Below are 10572 nucleotides of genomic sequence, written 5' to 3' on the forward strand. Positions count from 1 at the left end.
GTGTTCATTTCAACATGAGTCGCTGCTGCCTCTGCTGGACAGCAGAGGAACTGATCGTGATCACGCAGCAGGAGACATCATCTCCTCACACTGACGAGCTGATAAACCTCTGATTCCTCAGTTTGAACTTCTGCCGCCCACATGATTAATCATCATCTCTGTTTTCTCATTTCCAGTAACAGGAAGTAATCAGAGGCGAAATGTGTTTAACTGTGTCGAGAAGGTCGACCACGTCCAGTCAGGAACAAACACCGCAGAAGAATTTAGGTTTCAAACAAACAAACCCTTCATGTTCAGAGAAACCACGACATGGAAAGCCTCGCTCTGTCAGTGAAGAACGTGCAGATGCAGGTTTCATGCACGAAGCTGAGCGAGGGCGGAGCCGCACAGGAGGCTAAACGCTGCTCGCCGTTTTCTTTTTGCTAAATGTGTTTAATTCATTAACCTGTCAGATCTCACGCTGGCCTCTCACTGAGCATGCTCGTGATAGATCTGTGTGTAAACAACAGGCTAAAAGCTGTGTGCTGCTGCCCCCTTGTGACTGCAGCCAGCATTGCTGTGTTGATATCAAGCCTGCAGTTCCTGCAGCATCCAGCAGAGGCAGCAGTGAGTCGGAGCCATAAGCTCCCGTGTGAAAACGCGTTCTCACCTGTGAGAGCAGCTTCTTCAGGAGCTGGGCGATGGCCGGGTCATCGGGCGTGGGGCATTCTGGGATGGTGCCCGCGCGCTTCTTCTGGCGCAGCAGCAGGTGTCTGAAGAGCGTGGCGATGTCTTTGGAGCGCAGGGCGTAGTCGAAGATGGAGCGACTCACGGGCTCCTTCAGGACGCTGAGCAGAACGAGCTCCTTATCGATCTGCGGGGAGATGAAGACGGATGAAGCGAGGAGGAGGCGCGAGCATGACGACGGCGGCGTGGACTCACCTGGATGATGGGCTGCGTGACGAAGGGGTTGAGGTGGGGCATCAGCTTGCAGTAGACGTCGGCGACGTTGAGGTGCTGCGCGACGACGGTGATGAAGCCCACGGCGCCGTAACGGATCCACAGGTTGGGGTGACACAGGAACGGAGCTACGGCAGGCGGGAGGAGACAGACCGGGTTTAGTGACATCACGACCACGGCTAAAACGCATGAAAGCCGCTGGAGGGAAACTCCTGAGGCTCCACCCCGCTTACCGATGTCGCCGACGAACTCGTAGATGTGCGGCTTCTGCAGCAGGCCCAGCTGGCACATGCAGGTGAGCGCGTTCAGGGCTTTGTAGATGACGAACTCCTCGGTGTCGCTCAGACCCTGCTGCAGCAGCGGCTTCAGGATGGACGAACTCTGCCAGCCGACGTACGCCGCCACGCCTGCAGACACACACGGCGAGAGAGTTTCTTACTTCCTGCTTTATTTTGTATTCATCAGTTTCACTTCCTCCTCTAAAGCCTGTAAACTGTGATGGAAGCTAGCTAACCTCACATCACCAGCTGCAGTTCCCGCTTTGGCCACAGAGGCCGCTGCTGCTAAGTTTGGCGCGCTTACCCACGATGCTGTCGAAGAAGGCGCCCCGCAGGTGCCAGTCGTTCTTGTCGTTGAGGAAGGTGATCATGTGGGACAGCAGGACGTCGTTGGCTTTCTGCCGGCCGAAGAAGACGCACAGGCACGTGATGCCGTTCTCCATCAGCGACTGCTTGACGATGTTCTCCGAGTCGCTGAGCAGCGTCACCACCTTCTGCTGCACCATCTCGTGCAGCGCCTGCAGCTCTGCACAGCACACATGCAGCGAGCTCGTCACACGCACGCGCAGCGACGAGTTCATAAGCAGCACCGAGGGCGGGGCGTACCTGAGTCGTAGTTTTCGTTGGGGTGGAGCGCTTCCTCCGCGTCCTCGCTGCTCAGGTCCTGCTCCGTGTTCACGTTGTTTTCCTGGACCAGCTCCAGGAAGCGCAGCGCGCTCTCGGCCAGGTGGGCGATGTTTTCTGAGAGGAGGAAGAAGGTCAGCGATCTAAAGCTGCGCGGCGTGCGTCTGCGGCGTTTCTGAGTCACTGACCTGCGTACGCCAGCCTGACGATGGTAGCGTCGTCCTGGGCGAGGTGGGCGATGCCCGGCAGGATGTACTCGGGGTAGATGTTCACATCGTTCCTCGGGACCTCCTTCACCAGCGCCAGCACCTTGGCCAGCGTCCGCACGGCCTGGGCGCGCACGCGAGGCATGGGGTCGTTGCAGAAGTGCAGCAGGTACGGCGTGATGCGGTCCAGCAGGACGTCCACGCTGAGCCGCGGGGCCAGGTGGAGGACGAGCTCCAGCGCGGCGAGCTTGGAGTCGCAGCAGTGCAGCGTCTGGAGGCAGGAAGTGATGACGGAGACGAGCACGATGAGGCCCTGCTCCTCACGGGAGCTCGTCACGCCATCGCTGCCATCCTGGGGCGAAGAGGAGGCGGAGCCTGAGGGGAAACAAACAACAACAGTCAGCAGCAGCAGACTTTCACCCTCTCCACGTTTCACCCTGGAAGACGCGTCACCTCCGTGCAGGTTGTGCAGGATGTTGTCGAGGTCTTTGCGGATGATGAGCACGCGCTCGTCCGCCGACTGGAACGTCTCTTTGGCGAACTGCGCCATGTACGGCTGCAGGAAGGTGTAGAAGATGTCCGGGAACGCTTTGCCTCGCTGCTGCTTCAGATACTCCTCCGCCGTCAGCCGCTTCTCGGGCTCCCGCTGCACCATCTGGGCCACCTGACAGGAAGCACACACACCGGTAAAGACCTCGCTGCACTCGCCGCCTTCAAAGTAAGAGCTCCACACGACCTCAGCTCGACCGGGAAGTAAACGCTTCCGTTTGATGAAACTTTTATTTTTACTTTGTCAGGATTTGCGGAGCCGCAGCGCTCAGACGCCGTTTCCTTCCTTAAGAGCGGTTCTTTTTTTTTTTTATTACCTAGTTTTTAATACTAGTTTTACATATTTTTACAACAGAAAAGGAAAACAACAAACAACCAAAAACAACAATAACAAAACAAGCAGTCGACTGGAAAGCACAGCTTTTTCCCACAAAGCAATTCTGGCAGTGAGAACATGACTTTATATTCATGAATTGACAGCAGATCTACAGATGTAAGAGCAGCTTAGGAGAGGCATGCAGAAGTTTATATAGATGTGTTACATCCCCTAGGAGGATGTCTCTTCTCACTACTAACTCTTTGTTTTGTCCAGGCTCCACCTCCTCTGTCCTGATTGGATGCTGCGCAGAGTCCGGCTGATTGGTAATCAGCAGAGCACTATTTAAGGCCTGTGGAGCTGTGCTTCTGGGCCTCTGGCCATTTTGGTTGCCATACTTGAGCAGGCTTGCATGCCTTTGTAGCTGGTAAGAGCATTGTTGTTGTCATGTCCAGACTGTTTGTAGGGGAGAGCTGCCTTTTGCTTTGACACCCTGTTTTTTCCTGTTTATGTGTTGTTAGGTAGGTTATGGTTATAGGTTGTGTATTTTGTTTCTTTGGAGTTAGGTAAGTTTCTTTTATTTCTACATCAGGGATGTTTTGTTTGTTATGTTGGCCTTGGCTCTCCCTGACGTTACACCTCAGTCTGGACTCAAATCCCATCTCCAATGTTAAATAAACCTGCTAAAATTACCATCTTGGCTCCTCCTTCTCTATCCACCCTTTATGTTTGTCCCTCCAACCCCCTAGACTAGCCAGGGGACGTAACAGTAGGCACAAACAGGAGAAAGAAAAAACAAACAAACAAAAAACAACACTCTAATTTCGGATATATTTCAACCACTTGTCCCATCTTGTGGTATAAATATTAGCTTGCAGCCTTAACAAAAAGGTAAGTTTTTCCATTTTATGAATCTCCTCAACAACGCTCAACCAGTCGTCCAGAACAGGGGGGTCAGTACAGAGCCACTTACGAGTAATTGCTTTTTTTGCAGCAGCAGTAAGAATCTTCAGGAGATATTTGTCATTGCTTGTTAATTCTTCGGGTAGGTCTCCTAAATAAAATGTTATGACAGGCCGTTGTTTTGATTTAAAGCCTATAGTCTGTTCTATCTTTGATATAACATCTTCCCAAAATTTAGAAAGTTTTCGACACGACCAGAATATGTGGGTATGGTTTGCAACAGTTTCCCCACAGCTCCTCCAGCATGAAGAATTTCCCCGTGTTTGTTGTTTTGGTGTTATGAAAAATTGTACCAGGTTTTTCCAACTAAATTCTCGCCAGTATGCAGAGGATGAGGTTGAAATGGCAGTCTCACACATATTGTCCCATTGCTCAGAAGTTATAACTGAGGACAACTCTCTCTCCCATCTTCCCTTTATATAATCTGTTGAAGTTCCCCTACTTTTCAATATGCGCTGGTAGAGTTTAGAGATAACTGACTTGCATCCCTTATAGTATGTTTGTGAAATCAGATTAATTATTTCATTGGATTGTGTATTAATTTCTTTAGTCACTTTTGAGGACAAATACTGCCGTAATTGTAGGTATCTGAAAAAATCACTTTTTCCTAGCTCATATTTTTCTTGTAATGTTTGAAAATTTTGCAGGCCATTCTTATCCAGTATTTTACCTTAAGAGCGGTTCTTGTAACTTCCTGTTTGTTTTTGGCCAAACGTCTTTTTACTATAATTATTTATTATTTATTATAATGAACACAGAAACATCCCCGAGTTTAATGAATGAATATTCAGAATATAACACACACAGCCTGGTTCTGCTGGAGGTTTCTTCCTGTTAAAAGGGAGTTTTTCCTTCCCACTGTCGCCAAAGTGCTGCTCATAGGGGGTCATATGATTGTTGGTTTTTCTCTGTATGTATTATTGTTGGGTCGACCTTACAATAGAAAGCGCTTTGAGTCGACTGTTGTTGTGATTTCGCTGTATAAATAAAGTTGAATTGAAAATAGATTCTTGGCTCTTTCACCTGCCCAGGTTTTAAAGACTTTTCCTGTTGGTGGAAAATTCCACCTCAGAGTTTTTAATGCGAGTCCAGAACAACCTGTTTGATCAACGAGTGAGTCGAACATTTGTCAGCCTGACGTCACAGCAGCTGAGTTAGCAGCCGGGTCATGAATCATTACCAGCTCTCTGACGCTGCGGTCCTCGATCTTCATGAGCACCTGCTCCGTCTGGAAGTGTCCTTTACGATACGCCAGCAGCTGGGACAGATCGAAGAGCGGGACGCCCTCTGTGAACAGCTCAGCGATCACACAGCCTGAAAACACACACAGATGAGGTCACAAACACACAAACATCATCACCGGACGTGTGATGGAAGCAGCAACGCCTCCGTACCTGCAGAGAAGATGTCCATGGCCTGCTTCAGCTCCCCGCGGCTCCTCTGGTTGTTGTTGGTCAGGTCCACCAGCGGCGTGTTCTGGTCGCTCTCCGTGGTAAACATGCTCCCATCTACGAACCTCTCGGGGGCGATGTAGCACGTCCTCCTCCTGGACGTGTCGAAGAAGTAGTTGAAGTCGGCGGGGTTGTCTTCGGGCAGGTAGGTGGGCTTGAAGCTGGCAAAGTCGGTGAGCAGCACCCAGTTCCAGCTGGTCACCATCACGTTCTCCGTCTTGATGTCCCCGTGACGCACGCCAGCCTTGTGAGCCTGGTCGACGGCGTTGAGGATCTGGAAGGCGAGCCAGCGCTTCTCCACGTTGTTGAGGAACGGCCGCGTGCTGATGCGGTCGTACAGGTTGTCCCGAACGTACTGGCGGAACAAGATGGCGGCCTTCTCGGTGAGAGAGGTTTTCTGGAAAGGCAGGCAGTTCTGGCAGGAGTGCAGGCGAATCTTCAGCTCCTCCAGCTCCTGCTTGTGGCTCGTCAGCGGCAGCGACGGGTCCTGGATGGCGAAGACCTTCACCACCACCAGGCCCTCGCGATGTTTGGCCCGGGCCACCTTGAAGAAGCGCGTGCTGCCCAGGCTCTTATCGTACTCGTGGTCGACGATGTCGGAGAAGTAGCTGTCCACGGACAGGATCTGAGAGGGGGCGATGCCCGCCAGCTGGTTCCCCATCCTGCCTCGAAGCTGCAGAAAGACAAACAGGAGGAGAGGTGTACACGCACACAGTGAGAAACACCCAGTGCATCATGGGAATCCCCGGCAGCCTACATCTATTGCAGCATAACTAAGGGAGGATTCAGGGTCACCTGGTCCAGCCCTAACTATATGCTTTAGCAAAAAGGAAAGTTTGAAGCCTAATCTTGAAAGTAGAGATAGTGTCTGTCTCCTGAATCCAAACTGGAAGCTGGTTCCACAGAAGAGGGGCCTGAAAACTGAAGGCTCTGCCTCCCATTCTACTTTTAAATACTCTAGGAACAACAAGTAGGCCTGCAGAGCGGGAGCGAAGTGCTCTAATAGGGTGATATGGTACTACAAGGTCATTAAGATAAGATGGGACCTGATTATTTAAGACCTTGTATGTGAGGAGCAGGATTTTGAAATCTGGAGTTCTGAAGATCACAGATCCTGTGTGGACGTGTCTTTAGTTCAGGGCCTCACACACGCGAGATACTCCTGCTCCAGATCAGCCTTTCGAGCTTTGCATGAAACGTGACTGATCCAGAAGCTGTTCAGGGGGAGAGTCTCTGCTGCTTTACTGAACAGAAGGTTTGAGAATGAAAAATGTGTTTGACCCTCGAGCATGTGCCTGCAAATATTTTTAGTTCTTGTAGGTTTTATTTGGAGGTGTGGTCAGGGTCACACAGGCTGTCAGTCTGTAGTTTTCCATGTAAATATATCAGACGTCAGCTGGTTTCATTGTGCTGCTGTGGTGTTTAATGTCTCTGTGCACGAGTTTGGCTAAATGTGGCTCCGGGCTCTGCCGCTCGGCGTCCATCCTCCCTCCTCTGTTTGTCATCTTTAAACCAAGACGGTAGAAACACGAGCTACACCTGCTCATTTCCTGCAGATTGTTGTGAGGACGACACGTGTCTGCCCACGTTAAACTGTGACATCACTAGGTAACGTGGGCAGGTATTTAACCGCTGACGGGTGAACAGACGTGTAAACTGGAGCGTCCGTGGAGCTGATCGGTGGTGTGTGAGGAAAACGTCCGCTCGTTATTTACGTTACAGAAACACAGAGACACGAGACCAGGCGTTAGACTTTCTAATCTCTGTGTTTAATTAAAAATAATTTCGCTGTAGTCTGGAAATAATATCGATGCGTGTATGCATTTGCACGAGCTGGAGATCTTTAATGTGGAAGATGTAAACGGATCCAACAAGTTAAGCTGGGACACCGGCCTGACCAGAGGAACATCAGCGGGAGAGCCTGAGCTTCCAGAGCTCTGAGTGAAACCGGCTGTGAGACCACAAACATACTAAAACACTCGGAGGCTAACCGTTAGCATCTCTCTGGGGGAAGTACACGGTAAAAAGCAGACAAACCTGCAGCCGTTCGCTCTCACTGGACTACAGCTACTGCTGCTATTAGCTTCAGCGTGCTAGCAGCGCTAGCCGTAGCACTGATGCTAAAGGCTGCTAACGGGAACAGGCTTCAGGCTGATCCGCCGATCCGGATCTTCATGTCGGCTCTCCTCCTGCCACCGCAGTACCGACCCACCGTGCTCAGATAACCGAGGATAAACAACAAACCAGCCGGACTCGCTCAGCTAATCGAGCCGCCGTTTCCAGCTGTTATTGTGTTTCCGGGTTACAGCGGAAGCGGAAGCATGCTTAAGCACCAACCGCGGTAGTTCCAAAGATCGTATATCAGCATGAGACTCTCCGTCGATTCAATTATCCGTGTCGGCTCACTGACCGGTCAGCGCGGCGGAGCAGCGCGTTACTCTGAGTCACAGAGACAAGGTCAGGTGTTTGAATCCGGCTGGCTCTGTCTGTGCGGAGTTTCCGTGTTCTGCCTGTTCCCGTGGGTTCCTCCCACAGTCCAAACATACCTGTGAGGTTACCTGAGAGTCTTCTTATAAGTATGTTTATTTATAAATGATGAAAAGGTGAGCAATAAAGTGTTGCTTTCAATAATAATCAGACATTTCCTAAATCAGTGAGCCAGGTCATGACCTCCACCAAAACATCTCCCAGACCCTGTTTGTCGGGGTTTTTTTTTTTGTTGTTGTTTTTTTTTTGTTTGTTTTTTTTCCCTGTTTGTCGGGTGTTTGGGGAACTGATTGAAAATGTGACGTCATTCAGGGGTAAAACCGCAAAGGATTCTGGGAACGCGTGGCAAGCGGTACTAGCGCGCGCAGGCTTTCACGTGAAAACAGTCACACAGCGATAAAAAGAAACACAAAAAATGGCAAGAAGCGGTTGTATTATTAGTAGGGTTGCCAACCGTCCCTTAAAAAACGGAATCGTCCCGTATTGAGCTGAAAAGGGACGCACTTTGTCCCGTAATACAGTGAGAATCAAAAGTAGTCTATAAGTTTTAATGTAATTAACGCTTTGTTTGAAAACATAATTCCCAGCCCCGCTCCTGCTTTGTGACCAATGAGCTGACAGCACACTTATGACAATTCGAGTATGACAATTCAGATTACCGCTCATCTCATTGGTTGAGGAAAGGTCGCTTGCGGAGAAAATACCGGAAGACAACAGATGACCACAACAAAAAGCATGGCCAACAGGGAAACAAACGCCGACACTGCGGTGCAAGTCTGAGACGACAGTACACCTGAAGCTGGGCAAACACTGTGCGATTTTCAAACTGCACGATTGGCTCGCAGGGGTTATAAGTTCGTAGGTCACGATGCAGGTCTCACACTATACCGCCCGATGCTCTGATGCGACCTGAGTCACACTGTGCCTCCATAACATGAAGGTTATAACAGAAAATCTGTCGCTCGCTCTCCCTCTCTGTCTCTCACTCACACAGACACACACCACCATCAACTTTGCTAAACTGCTAATGAAAAACATGATCAGCTGTGATTGAGCAGCGATGTAAATCCAACTATTTTCACGGTTGTTGTGGTCGTGATAATTTGGTGATGCCACATCGAAAAGGCTCGGATGAGCTTTCCAAAGTTCTACAAGTTGTGCCTCCATCGCTTGTGTCCAGATCACACGCTGCACAGCCGTGCTGCTCCGTCTTTTTCACCGACATTTACGTGTTTGCGCGTGAGCAGTGTGAGCGGCTGCGGTGACACCCTCACGAGCGATTGATGATCGGGAGTTGGTCGTGAGGTGTTAATCGCTTCTCGTTACCCCACGTATACTACACGATGCACGACGAAGGCCAAAATCGGGCCGATCACCAAAACGGTCGCACGACTCAAAAATCGGCTCAAAATGGGCCACAAATCGCACAGTGTGAGCCCAGCATTAGACCAGCAATGTTTGTTCCTCTCAGAGAAAGAAAAAAGGCTGCAAATGTACAGGGAAGAATGGGAAAAGGAAAACACCTATAAAGCGCAATGCACTGTGTGCCGGCGCACTTTTTCCATAGGCGTGCTTCTAATGGTGGGCACATGAAGAACATGAGGGGCGTGAAAGCTCGGGGAACCCTTAACCAGTTTTTGTCCACCAGGCCACGGCAGAAGCAGATATGGTAAACACTGTTTGTTTGTTTTTAAACCCTCTGGTTAAGGTTAAAATGGGCACGCGCAGTGAAGCGCTATGTGGCCAGAAGTGTGATAATATCATTTATTTTGTGTAATAAACAACTGCAAGGATAGATGATTACAACGAATAGATGAGTAATACATAAAAGTAATACATAGATGAATAATGATGATTTTGATGCGTAATCATGGGAACAAGTGGGTTTACAAACGGGAGCAAAAGCTGAAATAATGCCTCTGCTGAAGCCAACTGCACTAAATGCACTAAATGTGCACTGTTACAAGAATATTTTTCTTTCTATTGTTTTCTATTAATTTATATAATTTTAAGTTAAGCAGGACAGAGTTCTTTTAAAGAAAGATTTACTTTTATTCTCAAAAGTTAAGCATGACAGGCTTCTGTTTAAGAAAGACGTGTTTTATTGTGTTAATGTTGTCATTTTGAGCTAAAAATAAATGGCTCAATGATTTTTGTTTCCCATGTGTTGATATCACAAAGAATACGCATCTACTTAAATCAAATTCAAGTCAAATGGTTAAAAAAATAATTTCACACACAAAAAAAGAGCTAAAAAATTCACCACACTGGGAAGGGTGAAGACAACTGGGTTCCTGGCCCTGGCAACGAGGTGTCCCTTATTTATTTCTCAGGGAGTTGGCAACCCTAATTATTAGCTGCAATAGCCGGTCGCAGCCACGGGTAAAGAGATCGGTTGTTATCGGATTACGTTGTGGAAGAGAAATTGTTTAAGCCACGTTTCCGAGGTAACAAAGAGCCACGGATGGTCTGGATTGCAGCCATTCAAAGAGCAAATATAACGTCCCAGAACATCCAGCTCACATGTTAGTCTGCTCCAAGCTTTTCCACAAAGGTCAGTCTTCTGTTGTAGTTATTACGTCATTTATCATAACATAATTGTTGATGTCGGTTACAAATAATTTGAAGTGAATTTGTTGCGCTTTGCTGGTTTGTTCACTGTGGCTTTGCGGGCTAATGTTTGTTGTGTTTTGTAGGAAAACCAGCCTACAAAATGCAGGAATGTGATCCAGACTGGGCCCTCTATCAGCCTGGGTCAC

The 10572-nt window shown here is 49.0% G+C and overlaps 1 protein-coding gene across 3 annotated transcripts in view; it reads right to left on the minus strand.

Moving 5' to 3' along the window:
- Positions 1 to 7642, minus strand: part of pik3r4 (phosphoinositide-3-kinase, regulatory subunit 4) — a 13972-nt gene extending 6330 nt beyond the window's left edge. For 2 of the 3 annotated variants that reach the window (XM_006805579.2, XM_087848597.1), the window contains exons 1-10: positions 7364 to 7641; positions 5270 to 5999; positions 5056 to 5189; positions 2501 to 2711; positions 2030 to 2422; positions 1824 to 1958; positions 1522 to 1743; positions 1173 to 1346; positions 922 to 1067; positions 650 to 853 (exon numbers count right to left, since the gene is read on the minus strand). In XM_006805579.2, coding sequence (XP_006805642.1) covers positions 650 to 853; positions 922 to 1067; positions 1173 to 1346; positions 1522 to 1743; positions 1824 to 1958; positions 2030 to 2422; positions 2501 to 2711; positions 5056 to 5189; positions 5270 to 5987 — 2337 coding nt within the window. In that variant the 5' untranslated portion in view covers positions 5988 to 5999; positions 7364 to 7641. Of the gene's footprint in view, positions 1 to 649; positions 854 to 921; positions 1068 to 1172; positions 1347 to 1521; positions 1744 to 1823; positions 1959 to 2029; positions 2712 to 5055; positions 5190 to 5269; positions 6000 to 7363 lie in introns of all 3 variants that reach the window. The other variant, XM_087848596.1, reaches the window with a different exon arrangement.
- Between the last annotated feature and the right edge of the window lie 2930 nt (positions 7643 to 10572).

This window comes from Neolamprologus brichardi, chromosome 11, assembly GCF_056152115.1.
Source record: "Neolamprologus brichardi isolate AB-2024 chromosome 11, ASM5615211v1, whole genome shotgun sequence".
Lineage (NCBI taxonomy): Eukaryota > Metazoa > Chordata > Actinopteri > Cichliformes > Cichlidae > Neolamprologus > Neolamprologus brichardi.